Genomic DNA, 22,114 nt, shown 5'->3' with positions numbered 1-22,114 from the left:
CCCTCAACTTTGAAGTTTATTTCTTTAGTTTGTCCTACACTGTGAATACTTTTTTTATTCTAAAGGGCACATATGGGGCTTAAGAGTAAACATTTATTTGGTTAAGGTCTTCAAATGGAAAGGAAAAGCATGTAGCAATATCCTTACTGTGAATATTGTTTGTGTCTGCCATAAAGGTGTGTGATAAAAGGTCATTAAACATGAAATGTCCAATTTTGAATCAAAAGCTTAGTTTATTATATATCAAACAAGAAGCAGTACTATTAATCAAAGTGTGCATCTAAACTATTAATACAGTTTTGCCATCTTAACGGTAGCTTGTTTATGCCAGCACTGAAGAAGCCTGGAGAACAAGTGGTCATGAAATTGTGAAAGATGTTTTCCACAGGTTGTTGAGAATTGAATATTTTTCCTTGTAAGAAGTAGTCCAAAGCCTGGAAGAAGTGGTAGTCAGTTGGTGCAAGATGTGGTGAATACAGTGGGTGACAGAGAGTTTTCAAGTCCAGACTGTAGTTTGAGCAGTGTTGTTTGTGCAACATGTGGTCAAGCGTTGTCTTGCAAGAGGATTGGCCTGTCTCTGGTGACCATTCGCAGCTGCTTAATCTCAAATATCCTCATAATTTTATCCAATTGGTTGCACTAGATATCCGCTGTAATCTACTGATTAGGTTTCATGAAGCTGTAGTGGTCAATACCAGTGCTAGACCACCAAACAGACACCATTAGCTTTTTTGGATGAATATTTAGTTTTGGACTGTGTTTTGGCACTTCATCTTTACCCAACCATTGTGCCGAATGCTTGTGATTGTCAAAAAGAATCCATTTTTCATCACACGTAACAATACGGTGTAGAAATGGTTGGCCTTTATGTTGTAATAGCAAAGAAAGGCAAGCTTCGAGACCATTTCTCTTCTGATGCTCATTTAATTCATGTGGTACCCATCTATTGAGTTTCTTTACCTTGCTGACTTATTTCAAATGGTCTAATATTATTGGAATAGTAACTTCAAACCTTGCTGCTAATTCACAGGTAGGTTGAGATGGATTCTCTCCCACTATAGCTTTTAGCTCATCTTTAGCCATCTTGGCCTCAGGTCGCCCACTTGGCCCATTTTTAAGATTAAAATCACCAGAATGGTATTTCTCAAACCATCAATGTACTGTGCGTTCACTAGCCACATCCTTCCCAAACACTTTGTTGATATTTCAAGCTGTCTGCTCTGCATTGGTTCCATGATGGAATTCATATTTGACAATAACACGAATATTTTACTTATCCATGATTTCACAGAAATTGCTCTAAAACAAACTTTTTTTTTTTATTTCGGCATATTGTGGGGGTACAGATTTTAAGGTTTCAATAAATGCCCATTTCCCCCCTCCCCCCACAAGTCTGAGTCTCCATCATGACCATCCCCCAGATGGTGCACATCTCACTCATTATGTATGTATATACCCGCCCCCCTCCCCCCTCCCACCTGCCCAATACCCTATTACTGTAGTACCTATGTGTCCACTTAGGTGCTGTTCAGTTAATACCAATTTGCTGGTGAGTATATGTGGTGCTTGTTTTTCCATTCTTGGGAAACTTCACTTAATAGTATGGGTTCCAGCTCTAACTAGGAAAATATAAGATGTGCTATGTCACCATTGTTTCTTAGAGCTGAATAGTACTCCATGGTATACATATACCACATTTTATTAATCCATTCTTGGATTGATGGGCATTTGGGCTGTTTCCACAGCCTTGCAATTATGAATTGTGCTGCTATAAACATTCGAGTGCAGGTGTCTTTTTTGTAGTGTCATTGGATCTTTTGGGTAGATGCCCAGCAATGGGATTGCTGGATCAAATGGTAGATTCACTTGTATAGCTTTAAGGTATCTCCATATTGCTTTCCACAGAGGTTGAACTAGTTTGCAGTCCCACCAGCAGTGTAGGAGTGTTCCTCTCTCTCCGCAACCACGCCAGCATTTACTGTTTGAAGACTTTTTGATAAAGGCCATTCTCACTGGAGTTAAGTGATATCTCATTGTGGTTTTGATTTGCATTTCCCTGATGATTAGAGATGTTGAGCATTTTTTCATATGTTTGTTGGCCATTCTTCTGTCTTCTTTAGAAAAGTTTATGTTCAAGTCCTTTGCCCACTTTTTAATGGGGTTATTTGATTTTTTCTTCCTGATTTTCATGACTTCTAACTAGATTCTAGTTATCAGTCCCTTATCGGATACGTAGGATGCAAAAATTTTCTCCCATTCTGTAGGTTGTCTGTTTACTTTCATGACTATTTCTTTGGCTGTGCAGAAGCTTTGTAGTTTGATCATGTCCCATTTATTTATTTTTGTTGCTGCTGTGATTGCCTTTGGGGACTTCTTCATAAACTCTTTGCCTAGGCCGATGTCTAGGAGAGTGTTTCCAACTTTTTCCTCTAGAATTCTAATAGTTTCATACCTAAGGTTTAAGTCTGTTATCCAGCGTGAGTTGATTTTTGTGAGAGGTGAAAGGTGTGGGTCCTGTTTTAGCCTTCTACAGGTGGCTATCCAGTTTTCCCAACACCATTTATTGAAAAGGGATTCTTTTCCCCAGCGTATGTTTTTGTCTGCTTTGTCAAAGATTAGATGGCTATATGAGGATGGTTTTATATCAGGATTCTCACATCTGTTCCACTGGTCAATATTCCTATTTTTGTGCCAATACCATATTGATTTAATTACTACAGCTTTGTAGTATAGTTTGATATCTGGCATATTAATGCCTCCCATTTTGTTTTTGTTGCCTAGAATTGCTTTTGATATTTGGGGTCTTCTTTGGTTCCATACGAAGCGTAAAATTATTTTTTCTATATCTGTGAAGAATGCGGATGGGATTTTAATAGCTATTGCATTGAATCTGTAGATCAGTTTGGGTAGTATAGACATTTTGATGATGTTGAGTCTGTCGATCCACGAGCATGGTATGGATTTCCATCTGTTTACATCCTCTGCTATTTCCTTCCTCAGTGTTTCATAGTTCTCCCTGTAGAGGTCTTTTACCTCCTTGGTTAGGTATATTCAAACTTTTAAAGATAATCATAAGCCAAACTGTGCATTTGAAAGAATGAAGATGTACCTTCACAATAAAGATAACGCAAAATAAGAAATGTCAAAGTGAAATGTCAGCGATGTCAACTGTCAAACTTAGTACTTAAGGAAATTGGACATCCATGCTTAATAACCTAATAAGATGGCTCTGCTAATTTTCCTGCTGGGGATACCAGTGATCACAGAGCAGGAGACGTGCTTTCCCTCCAAGACTACACTGAAGAGCCTGTTATTTTTTTCCTTCTTTTCTTGTTTTGTTGTTTGTTTGTTTCCTCCCTCATAAGCATATGATTTTTTCAAGCAATAGAACAATGTTTTCAATTCGATTCACTAACCTCCACTGAGTATCAATTTGTGCAAAAGAATCAACTTCATGTGACAGAAACACTGGTTTCTCTCGTGTGCCAGAGACAGTGTGTTCCTCTGAGCCTTGATCCCAGGTTGCTGGACCCTTAACTCGGTGTGGGTGAGTGCGTCTCTTTCTGGATGCCTCCTTACATTCACTCCAGCTTTCATCAAATAGCTGACCCCCGCCCTAGTTTCTTTAAAGCAAGTCTGGTTTATACATACTTTCCTTTCTTCCCCCCAAATTACTATGCAACCAATATCAGATAGTCTCCCATCAGTGAATTCCTAAATTAGCATTTCTAAAATCTACTTTCAAATTTTATTCCTTTAAACTTTCTCTGACTTGACATCAATCTTTTCCTCTCAGTTATCTCCACTCCCGTTACACTAATTAGTTTGGTTGTTCCTCTCTTAGATTGCAGAAAAATGGAAAGATCTAAATGGGGAACATTTTAATACAGAGCTCTTAAGTAATGGACTAGGAATTGAGAATCATTACAAGCCATAAGTCATTACGGCTTCTCCAGAAATGGATGGATGTGAAGTTTGAATTGCTCTTATTAAGCATGTGTTTCCCAGACTTCCCCGAGGGCTTTTCTGAGGTCACAGGTAAGCACTGAGATGGAAAAATCCTGAATAAGCATGAGAACTCACTTTGCCTGGGTGTGTGTACATTTGCAAGGAGGAATAGGAGAGGCTTTGGTGGAGGGTAACAGAGGTGGCAGAGTATTGGGTCCTCTTCCAAGTATGTGTTTAGCTCGCCATCTAGTGACTGAAGTTCACACAGGGATGGAAGACAGGTCCCAGGTAAAGAGATACAGCCCAGCATTGGAATAGCTTCTCTTCTGGATCAACTCCACGTCACTAACGTGGCTGTTTTTCAGCTTTACCAGTGCACAAGTGATGAACGTGGTGCACATCATGGAGAGGTTGGTAGAATCCATGATATATTCAAGAAAAAGAATAAAAGGCTTTAGGGACCTATTGCAAAGGCAAAAAGCATAGCTACACAATTATTCCAAAAAGTAGGACTCTGAACAAGTGAATGAGACTCCACTATGGATGTGGGAAACACAAAAATGAATTGTAAGAAGAGAAAAAAATAAGGTATGGGTAGAAAATGAAAGAGGGAGGCAGGGTAATATCATGCTTTGGAGGCAGTTTTAAACCTGGGTTCAAATTTCAGAGCTATTGCTTACCATTTGCGGTCCAATAGGCAATTTATTTAAACTCACCAAGCCTCAGTTTGCTCATCTACAAAATGGGGATCATTCTACCTACCTCACAGGGATGCTGTAAGGGTTAAATAAAAGAATATATGGAAGTGCCACGCCTAAAGCTTCACATGACAATGCTCAATAATAAATAGTAATTGTTATTAAGTAGGGAGAAGAGAAAATATGTGAGGAAGCCCAGTAAGGATAGTAAGGAACACATTAGGAAATCATGAGAAAGGAAATAACATCTAGCACCCTCCAACCTAGCACAAGGCATTTGATCAACTTAACAGGTGAATCCCATGGAAGCTGAAATCTTCTCTGACTCCAGTGGACAGAGATCTCTGTTGGAAGCCCACCCTTGCTGCTGTACTCACAAGTGTCTGAGAGGGTGCCATAGCAGGGTCTTCCTTCTTGGCACTCCTTGGACTTCAAGTTGCTAGCTGAGAACTCTACACTTCACCACCACTACAGGATTTCCTCAATTCCATGCTCTTAGCTTATGGGAAGGAAAGACACTTGTGACCAGGGTGAGATGAAGCTGATCAACGAGTAGGAGCTTAGAGGTGAGGTTCAGTCCAGTGAGAGAAGCCATTATCATGGCCTATCTTGCAAAGGAGCTTCTGGGAACTCTGCCTCACCACTGTTGGTGGCAGTTAATACCAACTTGGAGAGTCAGTATGCCCTTGGAGAGCCTGGAAGAAACATTTTATAACCTTCCCTCTCCACTAAAAGCTAAATCTTCACGGGAGACGTAGGAGGTAAAAGCCCAAATCTTCCTCAATTTCTCCTGTGGAACCTAATAAGGCTACTTCTGAAGATTGCCTAAAGCTCTCCAGACACCTAGAGCCTCTGGAGAGCAAAATATGGTGCTACATGCTACACACACACACACACACACACACACACACACACACACACACTCATGACCTCCAAGGAAGCCCTTAGTCTACCATCTGTAGCCAGAGTCCTGAAGCTGGAGATCATAATGCTCATTCCCTGCCGTAATAGGCAACTGCAATCTCAGGGGAAGAGCAGCCACTGCCTGCATTTCTAACCTTTTACCAGCTCCCTTCCATGCCAATGGGAAACTAGGACCAAGAACACAGTAATATGATCCCCAATTAGCATAAAATAAAAACAACCCAGTCATGTTTTCCATGGGCTTTTCCAACCTCAAACTAAAGCATGAAGCAGGGAGAAAGAGATAAAAATATACTCATGGGAATATGTGTGTGTGTGTGTGTGTGTGTGTGTGTACACTGTCTGTGTCTGTACAGCCAAGCACCCTGACCCAAATGAATATCTGTCTCTAGGAAAACGAAGCAGCCAAAATACAGAAATCTGAGAATTTTCTTCTTCCAAAGGTCTGTGTGAGAACAGACAGGAAGGGAAAAGTACCCTGAATGCTTGGTATGGAAGGGGTTAAGTCCTCAGTCATCCTATTCTAAAGTAATTTATGATGATGTGTAGCGTTTCAAAACTTTCCCCCACTCCAAAGAGCAGCCCTCACCCTGCTCACTGAGTCCACTCTCAACGTGCTGAAATGGGAAGGAGGCGGTGTTTTGCTGATCTGTTAAATTCTTAGTGAAATTTCCTTGATTTCCAGTGGCTGCTGTTGTTTGAGTTTGGTTTGGAGCAAAACTGAGGTAGTCCTGACATTTCTGGGACTGAATCCAGGCAAGAGGAAGAAGAAAAAGAAGAAGGAAAAGAGAAGAAAAAAGGTGGGGAGAAATAAAGGGAGGGGAGAAGCGTAGGAAAAGAAAAAAAAAGTCCTTTTTCAACATCACATTCCTGTGTTTTCCCTCAGCCTGGAAAACATATTAATCCTAGTGCTTTTACGCCCGGAAACAAAGGGACTAAGCCAGACTGTGGGGGAAAGGGAGATAAGAAGGATCCTGGAACTCTAAAGAGGGAAAGAGCGAGATTTAGAAATCGCCAGGACTCAACTTTAAGGGACGTCTCGTGTCAGCACAAGAGACTGGCTCACACAGACACACAAGACCAAGGAGAAACTACAGACAAATGGAGATACAAAGACTTAGAAGGACAGCTCCTTTCACCTCATCCTACTTGTCCAGAAGGTAAAAAGACACAGCCAGAAAGAAAAGGAATCAGCTCAGCTCTCAAGACGCTGGTGCTGTGGATCCGTGGTGCTGCTTTGAAAGCTGGAGCCGCAGCACACCCCTTTTGTACCGCTCACCCTCGGCAAGGAGAGAGAGGGTTGGGAGAAAAAGTATTTCATCTAGGAAACTGTCCTGGGGACCAAACTTCAGATTTCTTTTGAAACCCTCTGCATTCCAGCTCTATGAGCCACGATGTAAGTGTGTAATCCTTTCTGTCTTTGCTGTGTTTGTTTGTTTCTTTGTTGCTTATTTGGAGACATGAAATGTGAGTGTTGTCATAATTAATATGCTCAGTTTGCATTGTGTCTGGAGCATCCAGAGTGTTAGTTGAAACAGTGCAAGCACGCCCCGACTGGGGAGCTGAGTTGGATTTCCTGCCTAATGTAACTGTCTCTGCTAAATACTGACGAATTACAGAGGCTTAAAAGCAACAAGATCTCATCCTATTTTCCATTCCCTGACCTCCCTCTTTCTTCTCCAATCACTCCCTCACCCTCCCCTTGGCCAAGATAGAGAAAGAGAAAATGACCAGCTCTGTTTTCAATTAAATAATTTTCTTTCTCCCCCACCCCCCACCCCTTTTTGTTTTATGACCCTGCTGCACCCCAAAGTGGATTACACAATGACGTGGAGAATGGGTCCTCGTTTCATCATGCTGCTGGCAATGTGGCTGGTGTGTGGGTCAGAACCCCACCCCCATGCCACGAATAGAAGGAGCCCTGGAGGGCAGAAAGTGCCTTTGGTTTCCCCAGGGGGCAGCAGGCCAGCGCGGCTCCTGAGGCACACGGGGAGGTCTCGTGGAATCGAGAGATCCACTGTGGAAGACCCAAGCCTTCAGCCTCTCCAGAGAAGGAGGAGTGTGCCAGTGTTGAGACTAGCTCGCCCCACCGAGCTGCCAGCTACCTCGGGCATCCGTGGAGCCCCTGTGAGACCTGAGCAGAGACCAGCAGCCCGGCGCTCTCCCCGAGAGATGGTCCGAGATGAGGGGTCCTCGGCTCGGTCAAGAATGTTGCGTTTCCCCTCTGGGTCCAGCTCCCCCAACATTCTTGCCAGTTTTGCAGGGAAGAACAGGGTGTGGGTGATCTCAGCCCCTCACGCCTCGGAAGGCTACTACCGCCTCATGATGAGCCTCCTGAAGGACGACGTGTACTGCGAGCTGGCGGAGAGGCACATCCAGCAGATCGTGCTGTTCCACCAGGCCGGCGAGGAAGGCGGCAAGGTGAGGAGGATCACCAGCGAGGGCCAGATCCTGGAGCAGCCCCTGGACCCCGGCCTCATTCCGAAGCTGATGAGCTTCCTGAAGCTGGAGAAGGGCAAGTTCGGCATGGTGCTGCTGAAGAAGACGCTGCAGGTGGAGGAGCGCTACCCGTACCCCGTCAGGCTGGAGGCCATGTACGAGGTCATCGACCAGGGCCCCATCCGCAGGATAGAGAAGATCAGGCAGAAGGGTTTTGTCCAGAAGTGCAAGGCCTCTGGCGTAGAGGGCCAGGTGGTGGAGGAGGGGAACGGTGGCGGGGGAGGAGCAGGAAGGCCGAGCCCGGGCAGTGAGAAGAGGAAAGAGGACCCAAGGAGACCACCAGTCCCACCGACCAGAGAGAGCCGGGTGAAGGTGCTGAGAAAACCAGCCACCACGACAGCAGCCTTCCCCCCACCACCCCCAACCCCGAGGGCCACAACCCTTCCTCCTCTTCTACCCACAATGGCGACTCGGGCCACCACCAGGGTGGTGACAATAGCCACAAGACCTACCACCACCACTGCCTTTCCAACCACCCAGAGGCCCTGGACCCCCTCAGCGCCCCACAAGCCCCCGGCAACAACTGAGGTGACCATTGCAAGGGGGCCCTCATTCTCAGAGAATCTTTATCCTCCAGCCCGGAAGGAGCCACACAGGGAGAGGCCACAGACCACCAGGAAGCCCAGCAAGGCCACCAGCTTTGAGAGCTTCACGGCCGCCCCTCCCACCACCATCTCGGAGCCCAGCACAAGGGCTGCTGGCCCAGGCCGTTTCCGGGACAACCGCACGGACAGGCGGGAACACGGCCACCGGGACCCAAATGTGGTGCCAGGTTCTCACAAGCCAGCCAAGGAGAAACCTCCCAAAAAGAAGGCCCAGGACAAAATTCTTAGCAACGAGTATGAGGATAAGTATGACCTCAGCCGGCCTACTGCCTCCCAGCTGGAGGAGGAGCTGCAGGTGGGGAATAATTCCCCCCCGAAAACCAAGGAGTCTAAAAAGCATGAAAAGCTTGAGAAACCAGAGAAGGAGAAGAAAAAAAAGGTGAAGAATGAGAAACCAGATAAGTCACTCAAGAGTGAAAAGCAAATGAAGAAGGCTGAGAAAAAGAGCAAGCAGGAGAAAGAGAAGAGCAAGAAGAAGAAAGCAGGTAAAACAGAGCAGGACGGCTATCAGAAAGCCACCACCAAGCATTTCACTGAGAGTCCCAAGAAGTCAGTGGCCCACCTGCTGGGGTCCTTTGAAGGCAAGCGGAGGCTCCTTGTAAGTAAACTCCTCCTTGGCGTTGTCGTGTGGGCTGAGGCAGGGTGTGTTAATGTCTGTCTTGTTGTTTGTGTAAAACCACGCTGCTAGATGCCAGACTGTGGCTGAACCTGCACCAGGTCATGAAGATCAGGAAGGCTGGCGAGAAAGGGCAGTGGGCCAGTAGCTCCTTTTGGTTTAGATGCTCTGTGAAGTGCTTTGCGCCCCACTCATGGTCCTGCCAGGACAGGGACCGAGTTGATGGCTGGGGGCCCTAGGTTTAGCCCAGCCCTGTGGTCAGCTTCTTCCAGGACTGTCAGGATCCCTCCCCCATCTCTCCTGCTCTCTTCCAAGGGATATTTCTGGGCACAGCTCTGTTTTACCAAGTCCAAAGGGTAAAAAAAAAGAATGGAAGACTTCCTAAAACGGAATGCATGGACTGTAGTTACAACTTAGGGAATGGGTTTTTCTCTGTGTGAACTTAGGAAGTAGAAACATGTGTCTGGGACCATGGCATAGCTTCCCTCTCTCTAATTAGGTCTGTATCAACATTGGAGGCCTCGAAGGGGAAAGTAAGACAGCCTGGGAGGGGGAGGGGGCATGACTGGGAGCAGGGAAAGGTCTCATTGGTGTTACCCTCAAGAATCCTTTTAAAACTCCTTTGACAGAAATCTTCTCCCCTTAAACTTTGCCTCTTCCATCACTGCCCAAGCACCAGTAAGAGCCAAAGGGATGGAGCATGGCAGACTGAGATAATTGTTTTGATTTCCAACACCCTAGCCATACAACTGAATTTGGAGTCCAAACGTCAGTTTCTCCTGCAGCTCTGCAAAATGAGTGTGTGCATGTGCATGCACATCTGTGTGTGAAAAAGGAGACAAGCAGCCCCTACTTCCCCTTTGCTTGTGGTTCTGAGTGCAGCTAGTGTTCAACAAGTGACAGATTCATCTTGGTAACCCTCTCTTTTGGCCATTTTTTTGCATCATCTAAAGAGTGATAATAGATTCTAGGTCAACTGAATGAGGGCTTTGGGCAGGAATAAGCTCACCCTAAGTGTAAGGGCAGTTTTATCAGTGACATGGGAATGGCTCCTTCTCCTTGTCATGTCTCCTATCCCTCTCTTTAATAGTACCCCTCCAAGATTTCTACCCCTGGCTTCCTTAAGCTATCATTCTACTCCAGGCTGTCAGGGAAGTAAAGAGTGTGTTACAATTAAAGTAAAAGAGCAGTAAATTAATGTTGGGTTATGAGAATCAGGGATGTTTTTCCCAGTTACTTGGCTAAGCAAGCCAACTCATGCCATTGAGGCTAGCCCCTATCCTACTGAAGGCGCAAGGTGACTCCATGCCCTGAAGTCTCCCACCAAAAGAAATAGGCACTCTTCTCTCAAGGCATTGCTCAGAGGATCTTTTGGTTTTTCTAATCTGGTCTAAATTTGAATTGATGATCTGTGCAGAGAGACGCTGGTGCCCATTTATCTTTAGTGGTTTCAAAAAGTTTAAATGTGCATTTGAAATATTACTCAGAGCAAAGTTTTTTGTGATACTTAACCATGGGTGAAGCATGTCTCAAATTCTTTTAGCTGTTCAGATCCATCAATAGTGGATCCATGTATTAGAATAAAACCTAGCTCTAGTTAATTCTGAGAGAGAGAGAGAGAGAGAGAGAGAGAGAGAGAGAGAGTGTTATTATGTATTTTTTGTATGTCGCTGCAATTTCTAATCAGAAGGTTAAAGTGACTATGTAAACGTAGGTTATCAGATGATAGGCTATCTGTTAAAGTAGTTTAACAGCTGCTTGGATATTCCCGGAGTGCATAAACTTAAATGGGAATGTTCTAGTTAGAACCAAAAATATCACTGATTTCAGAGTAGAACTCTACCTGGTACTTGAAAGTCTGTTAGAGGGCCGTTGGGGCAAACTGCTCCTTTAGGGCAGGGAAAAGCATTAGTGGTTTGCCTCATTGCTCTCCTCCTGAGTATCTGGGACTTTGTCCGGCCCACTAAAGCACGTCGCCCAACTCTGTCCATTTAGCTGACAGGGCAGGCAAAGTGTTCCTCAGGTCAGGTTTTAACCAAAGAAAAAATAATCACAGGTAAAATGTTAGGATTGTAATTGTGCACGCATCTGGCAAATACTTGCATTGCTCCTAGTTTTTGAGTCAAAAGAAAGGAGTTTTCATACTGTACCACTGCTATTAGTCATGCTTTTCATTTCTCCCTCCTTCACTCCCTTAGTCAGGGATCTGAAAGTCCAGCTGGGTCTTTTCAGCTTTTAACAGTATCCCTGGTCATAAATTTCTAGCAAATGAAACTCAAAGGACAGCTTCTGCTGATGTCATGTGAGGCAAAACAGAATCCAGCTGGAATTGCTCTTGGCGGCATTGCTCTTGGGCTAGTGAGAGAACCAGGTTTGTTATTAGAAAGAAAATACCAACAGGAAGCATTTCAGTTTTTCCATCCTACATGTGCCCAGTGGATGAGCATATCAGAAATGTGTTTTCTGAAGAGCTAATGATGTGTAATGTAAGAATGGATTAGGGAAGATCTGATGAAATGAATGCGATACAAAAGCAGAAGATAAAGAGAAAAGGGTTTTTCATCAAACAGAGAGGAGACCAGTGAGTGAAAAACATTGTTGGTACCATTTATCCTTTTTCCACTCACTTTTTCCGATCAAACTCAGCTGATGTTTTTCAGGAAGCTCGGTGATTCAATTAATATTCATTAGGGCTTAGCACTCTCAAGCTGTTCAAGTATGGCTGAGAACATTTAACTACAACTGCCCTCAACTTAACCCAGGATGCTCAAACTGAAGCAGGTTTGCATTCCAAGAAATTATGCAAGCCTTTCAGCTCATCTTTCCAGCTTTTCAGTAACTTGGTACCTAACTACAATTTATTGTAAACCACTAGTGCTTTACATTTATTTATACCATTCTTTAGAAATGAACACATCACATAGCTGCTAGTTAACCAATTACTTAGAGAAACGCTGGCAACAATGGTATGGGTTGCGGTTGAGTATATGGCATCCCAGAGGCCCTCACAGGAGCTGCAGGTGGAGCCAGGTGTCCTATTCTTGGGCCAGAGTTCAATCCTTCAAGTTCACCCCCTTCAGCCTGTCAACAGAGAAAGGCACCTCTTGCAAAGTTCCTTGCTGGGACTCTGTAGTTTGATTCTTGCAACAACCCTTTGAGGAATGATTAACCCCACTTTACAGATGAGAAAACAGAAGCTTAGAGAGGTGGAGAAGTTACCCAAGATGTATAGCTAATATGTGGTGAAGTCAGAATTAGAACTCAGGTCTGTTTTACCTGAAAGCTGGAGTAAGGGCCACTCCCCCATTCTGTCTTCCTGTGAGTATGAGCTTCCCATGAGATATGCCGTGAAATCAAGGGGAAACTGAGGAAGTATATTGTTAGTTAATAAATATGAAAAGTTTAAAATCATGTTCAACCTTGAGTTATCCGAATAAATATTAAGGGTTAGCAACTGTCAACATTTTGTGCTAAGCGCAAATGTGAAATTTTTGCCTTCAACACCCAGCTAGTTCTCTGTACCTCAGTTCTCTGGCTTTCCAGGCAGTCAGTCAAGAACAATATATTGAATCCCAGTTAACCTAATCCTTCAGACTGCTTGGTGTCAGTTTGGGGCTGACTATAGTGAGTATAGGTAAGCTGTTTACTATTGAAACATTCAACTATGGGGAATATAGCCAACAGCCATCATTTTGTGTTCTGAGATCTACTCACTTGTCAGTTAAGAAGGGGACTCAAGTGCTGAATTGCATAAATTCAAGTGGCAAGTTTAAGCATTCTTTGGCAACTGAATCTCCTATAATTCAAGTGGGTTAATATTTTCAACCTTATTTTAGAAATCTGGATATTGGGACAAAAATCTACTTATTTGGTTTAATTTTAGAAAAGAATTTAAAGCTCTGCTTTACTAAAGCAGACTACTAACTTGGAAGTTATTTTTTAGAATCCTGTAAAAATCTAATCTCTTGAGCCTAACACAGTATTTAGAATAATCTGAGACTTAAAGTATCTCCCCTGCCTCTTCCCATTCTTCTGTGCTCCCTTTCCTTGTAAAACAGGCTTCCTTATCCTCTGAGGCTCATTGAGCCAACACACCAGTTGGAACAGAAACATGAAAAAGAACCACAACATGATTTCAAATTCACAAAACATGCTCTGATTTATTGCCACCAAACTGGAAAGAGGCCAAGTGACAGACAATAATGTTTACTGAGGAGTTCTAGAATGCTGTTTTTATGAAGAGGGGTCTGGAAGTGGTTTCCATTTTGAGCACTGTTTGAAATATTGCCAAACTAGAAAGTGAATGGGATGGAGATGTCAAAACATAGGGAAAGAGTCCCTGAAATGTGTTCAGATGGTCAACCACCTCTATTTCTCTTCTGCCATCTCGAGGAGCAGATGAACTGTACCAGAGAGTGTCTTGACCCACTGATTTGTGTGCTGCATCTAGACATTCACTACCAGGAGGCCCCCTTTGTTGCTGAGTCCGTCCCCTGCCTCTGGCTGGAGCCATCTGTGTAACTCCAGGAACCTGGGGCCAGCATTTGTGCTCCTGCCATCTGCAGGACAGTAATAGAGGCTGGGGCTTCAGTGCCTTGAGGCACTTACACTCTGCTTGGGGGTATGTGGCATTTATAATAGTAAATAAAGAAAAAACTTGAATTCAAAGTGAGCAGTACAGATAATAAGAACAGTAATTCAAAAGAGAAGGTGATCACTGCCAGCTAGAAAGGACTTTAAGGAGGATGATTCATTGTAAGAAAGACGCATATTCAGAGAGAGGGGGGTACCCCAGGTGGGAGGAGTGACATGGGCAAAGAGAGAGGAAGGAATGTGGGTGAACTGTTCAAGGTATCAAACCTGTATGTGCTTGGGGGACACAGCCTGGACAGATATATTGCTTTTTTCTTAGTTCTCACAACTTTATGAGATTGGCATGGTTGTTCCATTGTAATGATGACAAAGCTGAGGTTCATAAGATTAAATGGCCTTGTTAAAACCACAACTAGCCTGGGGTTGAACTAGGACTACAATGCCAGCTCCCAACTTTGACTCTGATTACCCCATCTCTGAGCCACTCATCTGATTCCTTTCCTTTCCTAATTTAGATGGGTCTGGCTATGGGGGGTGTCGAGGAGGGAATAGGAGGACCTTTGCAAGAGAGTGTCTGGGGCCAAAGCAAGGAGGCCAGAAGCTAGGAAATGAGCCATGTAAAATGAATATCACCTTACTGGTGGGTAAAATCATCCCTGGGCAAAGGCCCTCAGGTGAAAATAAATGTCAGAGGTTTATATTTATGTGAGATTCACACTGGCCATCCATGGCCTCATGTTACCATATGTAGAGTTATGGGAGAACCTACCACTCAGAGAGGATAAGGTTCTGTATGATTATATATTATCTAAAATTCTTAATTATAAGCAAGAGGGAAAAGAAGACTAGAGAGGGTTTTGAGAACTATTAAAATCCTATCATATTATGGTCTGTCCATGGATTGTAAAGGTCCATGGCAAAGTATGAGGTGAATAAAATGGAGTCTGTATATGAATTTAATAGCTGTTTGTAGAATATATGTAGAATATATCCTCTAAATATATTCTAAATATGGGCTTATCCTTAATTTAGAAAGGGAGTCCAAAATCATTAACAGTAAATCTCTCTTACCTTTGTTTATTACTGTTTTGTGTATTCACTTAAACATTCATTTTATTTCAAAATAGTGTGTTATGAGCAAAGAATAGTCAGAAAGACAGACCTAAAATATACCAACTTAAAATAAAACTCTGAGGTCTCAGCAACCATCAAAACCTGAAGAAATGTTTTCAGATGCTATAAAGCTAATTAAGAATAAATAAATAAACCAGAAATATCATCACCATAGCTTTTTATAGTCACCTTACATCTTTTTTTAAGGCTAAGTGAATCAATGAATAAATTTGGGGAAATTTTATTATTTTTCCTGTTAAATTATATTTCTAAAACAAACATATCCTACCCACTGTGTCCATTTGGCACATAAACACGAAATCAAAAATAAACTAGAGCACATCTATTTAAAATAAATAATAATCTGAAAAAATAAAAACAAAAACTTTATCCCAGAAAATCTTTGTTAATGTTTTGCTCAAATCCTATTGAACACATTTAATATCATCGAGGGAGAGTATTTTGTCATGCATAGAGAATTCATAGAAGAGAAAGCCCGCAGGCAGCAATAAACACATCTATGATAGAGAAAAATAAGTAGCTGATACCACATTTATTAACCATTTTTCATAAAATAGTTGGAAGAGGCTAACAACATGGTGACTTCTCTGAAAAATGCCAAGCTAATAGCCACAAACTTCGGAAATAGTTTATACATTTAGGTGGATAAATAGAAAAGTGACTGATCAATTTTAATGTGGTCATATGCAAGATATTGTTTATAGAAAAATAGCTTATAGAGGCTTGCCTCTGAGCCTAATGATGAGTCAACAAAGGGCAAACAGGCAGTGTTCACTGTAGACATTAGCCTGGTGAGCTATTTAGGATTAAAGATGTCAACAGAGACCTAGTCATCATCAGAATAAAATTTCACATTCTCCCACCTCCAGGGTGAGCAGGACTACACCCACCCACTCATGAAATATGGTACACAGCTCTGCGTCAGCTCAGGAAAACCTCTGGTGCAATTGCAGAACTCTCAGAAAAGGGCAAATAAAACAATAGAAACAGTAGAGATTACATTAAGTAAAGGAGGTTAGATTAAAAACATTGAGACATTCTTAGAGGGAGGGTTCAAGAGGACCTCTAAACAATAGGGATATTCTCATTTTACCCAAAATATGTTATCTCAGATGGTTGGTGAGTAAAATATTTCTTTCGATTGCTCTGTCTTTCCCCAGAAGAGGTCAGGGGTCACAATGTGAGGATGAAAGTCAGGGAGCTAGGTGAAAAATACCAGGTCTGAACTGGAGGAAGGCTAAACTGAAAGTAAAAACCATCATGTTGGAGGATGCAATATCAACAGACATCCACCACTGGCTCTGTGCGGGCCTAATATGACGGTGAATATTTTCTACGTGACAAAACATAGGCTGGAAAGCTATCATAAAAAAACTCTGTACAAGGTTGCCTAATAAAAATTCTAAATCATAGAATGTTTCATAGCACCCAGGGCCTGGCTGTGAAACTCTCATCCCTGTGGAATGTGAATAATAGTAGTAACCACTGAATTAACCAGTGTCTGATCAGTCAATTGGGATAATGAAGATCAAAATTAGGGAAGAGAGATAATGTTTATTGAACAATTATTGCATACCAAGTATTCACATACTGTTCACAGCAGCCTGGCAAAATAAGTATTCCTGTGCAGAGCTCATAAATGAGAAAAACAGAGACACAGGGAGACTAGTCATGAAGGTAAACAATGAAAGTGAGTAGAAAACTCTAAGCTTCCTGGAGCCATTAAAAGAAAAAAAAAAGGCCTTTCCAAATAGCCCTTTTTGGTGCTAATTATGCTCACTGTTCAACAGAATATAGTGTGTAGTTTAGGTGTTAGTCACTACCAGTCCATTATTCCAAATCATCTCTTTGGTTTTTGCCTCCATCTGAGACTATAACTGTAAATTAATATTTGCCTTTACCCACTTCCAGCTGATCACGGCTCCCAAGGCTGAGAACAACATGTACGTGCAACAACGTGATGAATATCTGGAAAGTTTCTGCAAGATGGCCACCAGGAAAATATCTGTGATCACTATCTTCGGCCCTGTCAACAACAGCACCATGAAAATTGACCATTTTCAGCTAGGTGCTCTTAAATATTTTAATTATATCATTGTTTTATTTTTCATATTTAAGGTGGGACGATTTTATGGGAGTGGTGGGGCGGGGGAATGCCAAGGAAAATGCAAATGTCCGGAGGGTTCTGCGTGGTGGTGACACAGGTCAGTCTGCCTACGTATTTATGTAGGTAGCCATTCCAAGATGGCTCTGGTTTATTTTCTGCACTTTAAAATGAAAAAATACACAAGCACTCTATTGCCTGAAAGTCAGTAAGTTGGAGGAAAATGAGAAAAGTAATACAGGGTAGGGGAGAGAGGGAGAGGTATTCAGACACTTTCTCTTGGAGCTGGAGTCCAGGAGAAAGTCCCTGCCTGTGAGCAATACCATCTGATCTTCCTGCAGACTCCATGCTGCAGGTGACTCATCACAGAGAGGCCTGCCAGGCTCCTGGAAGTGCTTGACTCTGGCAAGCCCGAGGAGGGAATCAACCAGAGCTGAGAGAAGCTGTTACACTAAAGTCACTGAAAATATGGACTGAACTGCACCCAAGTCCTTTTGGAGAGCAGAAGAATTTGGCTGAAGTTAGAGTTTTCACAATTTTACATATTAATGATGTATGTGAGACTCAGGAGGCGTACAGCTGAGGGCTGGGCAGCTGAGCTCTAACTCATTGCAGTTCTCCTGGGAACGTGGCAAGACTCACTGTAATTAGTTAAGCCTCATAGTCAGAAGCCCCAAATCTGACCCACCCGTTTCTTTTATAATTATTACATCTCTTGGGCTTTATTTTATTTTTTAAAAAAACAACACTTTTTTCCTATATGCATTTTCTACTGTTTTACTGTTGTTCTTGTTTTAATGATAATGAAAATCCTTTAGAGCAATCCTTCTATTCCACATTATTTGCATATGATGCAGAGTTTTCTTCATAAAATATATTTAATCTGAAAGTATCTGAAAGAATATAAAATGTATTTTCCTTATTAGTTAACATTTGACTTCAATATGTACAACACATAATCTCACAGATTTTTCTGGCATGTGATGTTCATGTAATTGAACACATACCAGTCATAATTATGTCATGTTAATGTCAACTTGATCTGAATGTGGTCTAGATTTCTAAATCGTATTTTTTCCCTTGGTATAAACACATTTGACATGAAGTCCTCCCTCTTAATAAATTAGGTGCACAATATAGTATTGTTAACTGTACATGCTAACAATGTTGTACAGCGGATCCCTAGAATATATTTGGGGTAAAATTTCAGTTATGCATTCTCTACTTTAATTAGCTCACCTTCCCCTATGAAGGCTACAAAGGAAAAATAAATAGCAACTTTTCCAGTGTCCCATGATAAATTATTGTGCATCAGCGATTGGTTCATGTACATTTTTCCTGTCTGGGTGGAGACCAACAGCAATGAAAAAGAAATGTCCTTTTCTAAAACTACAAAATCAATAATAATCACATAAACAAAAGACAAAACAGGAAATTCTGAAGGCAAACAGATTTAACTCCAGAGTCAAAATTTATTATGTGAGCTTAGGCAAGTTATCCCCTAAGTCTTAGCTTAGAAGATAATTATAGCTATTTCACAGGCTAGGGTGAGGTATACAAATGTATATGTATAATTGAGTAATACATTTGACACCAGGAACACCTGGCTGAGAAGGTCTTTCATCACCAGCCAGCTGTACTCGATTGAATACCTACTTCCTCTCTAGACATCTGGAGTATAATTAAGCTCTCTGGCCTCATGTTCCTATTTGAAAATCCAAATAGGTAATGTATACAAATAAGGTAATGTATATAAATACCTGTTGGGTAATAGGCACCATAATTGTGGTCACTTTCATCACCACTAGGGGATCTGGCAGTCATCTGGAGATCAATGAGCTGTCATAGTTGTTACTAGGGAACCTATAACTGCAAAATACTTAATATTGCTTTCAGCTAATTATGAAATGTTGACATGGAAACTTTCACAACTGCTCTTCCCAGTCAGGCTGCATCCCTACTCCTGGTGATAAAACCGAAGCCCAAGAGACTACTACTACAATGCCACATATTTATTGGCTAACTGGGATTCAGCCATTTCTTTCCTGGATTTTCAAATAGGAACATGAGGCCAGAGAGCTTAATTATACTCCAGATGTCTACAGAGGAAGTAGGTATTCAATCCAGTATAGAGACTGGTGCTGGCTGGTGATGAAAGACCTTCTCAGCCAGGTGTTCCTGGTGTCAAATGTGTTACCCACCAACTCTTCCACAAAGTATTCTCATTCCTTTTTTCAGAGTTTGGAAAAATAATTATATCTCCCACCTCAACCTGTATATGCTCTTATTATGACCATCTGGTACCGCAGTGGCAAATTTTTAGCAGTCCTGCTGTTTTCTAGACATCTGGATTGAATATGAACTGTAGAGGGGCTGAGGTTTTCTTTTCTGCCTCATTGGAAATCAGGTATTATGACTTGAGTATTTGCCTCACTGAACATAGCCTGGACTTAAAGGGGGGAGGGGGCTTTTATTTTGTTTTTCATCTAATTCCTGGAAGGCCTTTTCCTCCTTGTGTCTTGTCCCAGGTTACCCTTATGGGAAAGGCTGTAGCACTTTCAGCCAAGACTGAGAGTCAGCCATGGGAAAATAAGAATTGGCATGAGCCATGGTCTCAGTGAACCAAACCCCAGCCTTGACCGATTTTCAGCTGGAAATCTATCAGAATGGCCTTACTTTTCCTTAAAAATAAATCAAGCACTCCTTACTATTCCAGACTTTTACTGGGCCTTGAAAATAGAGGCCCACATCCAACTACATTGTGGGCTGTACTCACCAGCTGGTCCATCTTGCTGAATGTATTTGGACATCAATGATGGACCTACAAACACCAAGAAACTTACCTTAAAATTTCAGGCTTTTGTCTGAAGAATGTTATTTATGCTTGAGCAAATTCCAATGTCCTTCTGGTTTTGCCAGCACAGAGTATATTATACATGAGGTTTAAAATAGAGAACATGTAAAGGCATTCCTCATTGTTAATGGTATTTAAAATGTCAATCGAGGATAGAAATATTGGGGGGGGGTGTTAAGTGGATGAATTATAGATAAAGTTGCTGACTAATGGCACTTTATTGCAGAATGAACAGAGGGGGGAAACATGCAGCAAACATGTTTCTTAGGAGAATATAGATGTGAAAAATATTTTGACACTAGTATTTTATCACCAAGCTTTAAGGGCCAGAACATGCAGGACATTTTTTGGGGCAAAGGAAGTTCTTTGATAACTTCTTTTGAAGGAAGGAGAGTTTGAGAGCAGTAAATAAAAGGAGAGGTGAAAAAGTTGACGGAGGTGGACTATAGCAATAAGGAGAAAGTTTCAATCCCCTTAGCTGAGTAAGGATTTCATAGGTGAATTTTAAAAATAACATCTATAAATGGGAATAGTACAATACATAGCAGCCTAAAATACTCTGTCTTTGATCCTATTGAAGAGAATCATTCTTTATGGAGAAACCTCACAATTATCAGGATCCATAAAAATCCCCAAATGCTGCTTTTCCTCAGGGGCAGTTCTGGAAAATCGACCCTTTGCCCCCAACTCCTTTTTTCATCAGTGGTGACAGTGCCTGGCAGCTGTCTTCCCTAGACCCTGTCACCCTGACCTGGGAGGAGAGGCTAAATGAGTGCTCCGATTTCCATACTCTGGCCAGGTGTCCCCTTCCGCTTATTCAGGCTTTACTTATCAATCACGTGTGCCTTAAGGGTTAGGGGGGTTAGGGAGCCCGTCTCCTAGCTTGCTCAGTCCTCCTAGTCCACTGCCCATGCCGCCTCCAACATCAAGCGTATCAGTGTCAAGATCAGTCTCTGATGATCCGAAGGTGAAAAATGCCTACCACGTCAAATGTACAAAACAAGTGTTTGAAGAATATTGTGGAAGGATTAGCTCTTCCAAATTGTAGTCATCAGAGAAAGTATTGTAAATATCAGAGAATTTTGAAAAGTGGGCTTATTTAATGGAAGGGGGGGGGCCTTGAAAAATGAGTACCTTTTTTGATAGGTTCTTTTCTATCAAGGTTTTTTTGTTTTTTAGTTAATTTTTCAAAAAAATGATAAAGTCAAGGCTATACATAAAAGTACACACGGAGAAGTCTTGGACTCCTCCTGACCCCTTCACCCTGATACTCCTTGCTCCCATGGGTAATCGTTTTTATAATTCCTTATTTATACATTAGGTACTTCTTTATGCAAATACAAATAAATGTAAGTACCTATTTTCCTCTGTTTTTATACAAAATGTAACATATTACATATATATAACTATATATATATATATATATATACACACACACACACTGTTCCATATGTAGTTTGGTGCCTGATTTTAGATTTCAAATACTAGGACAAAAAATTCAAACTTTATTTGGTAAACCATGTAAAGACACTAAAGATTTCTGAATATATTTTTCAAATAAATTTTAAATAGCTTTTAAGGTCTGGTGGAGTTAGTCTGTAGGGCAGAATATCATCTGGGCAGGACACATTCTTCACTAATGGGACCAGGTGCTTTTTCTAGAGAGCAAGAGAGAGTAGCAGCTTTGTGATCAGAAATGACCAGGTTAGTCCCACCTATTAATTCAATCTAGTTGCTCATCCCACAGTGGGTTGGTAAGTGGGAAAATGACTTACTCATAGAGTAAAAGAGGAATAAGCAGATCAACTGCAACATCCTTTAAGTTTGTCTATTTCTAATTAAAAGGAATTAAGTACTGAGCTGGAGGCCACAGTTATCCTAACTGAAATAATCTACCATAGACTGCTCAGCAGTCCTGAGAATATTCTTGAAATAAAAGCAATTCAGCTTTTGCTAGAGTCTGCCTCCAAATTTATTTAAAGCCCAGCTAAGAGACTTTTGGCTTGTACTGACTTCTTAAAAAGAATAGTTATATTTTAAATACCTTACAAATATGTTTCATGCAAACCCAAATTTAGAAAATATATATGAATGTGTTTTTCCAAATTACATTAGACTGGCTGTTTGTGGCTCACAAGC

At 41.8% G+C, this 22,114-nt stretch overlaps 1 protein-coding gene across 1 annotated transcript in view; it reads left to right on the top strand.

Annotated features, from left to right (window-relative positions):
• The first annotated feature begins 6,128 nt into the window (after positions 1-6,128).
• Positions 6,129-22,114, top strand: part of CCDC80 (coiled-coil domain containing 80) — a 30,780-nt gene continuing 14,794 nt past the window's right edge. Inside the window, exons 1-3 of the mRNA XM_012787474.2 lie at positions 6,129-6,966; positions 7,384-9,272; positions 16,929-17,085. Coding sequence (XP_012642928.2) covers positions 7,395-9,272; positions 16,929-17,085 — 2,035 coding nt within the window. The 5' untranslated portion in view covers positions 6,129-6,966; positions 7,384-7,394. The remainder of the gene's footprint in view (positions 6,967-7,383; positions 9,273-16,928; positions 17,086-22,114) is intronic.

Source organism: Microcebus murinus, chromosome 1 (assembly GCF_040939455.1).
Source record: "Microcebus murinus isolate Inina chromosome 1, M.murinus_Inina_mat1.0, whole genome shotgun sequence".
In the NCBI taxonomy this organism is placed as follows: Eukaryota; Metazoa; Chordata; class Mammalia; order Primates; family Cheirogaleidae; genus Microcebus; species Microcebus murinus.
Note: the sequence above shows the minus strand (reverse complement) of the source record. Positions and strands in the feature narration are given on the sequence as shown.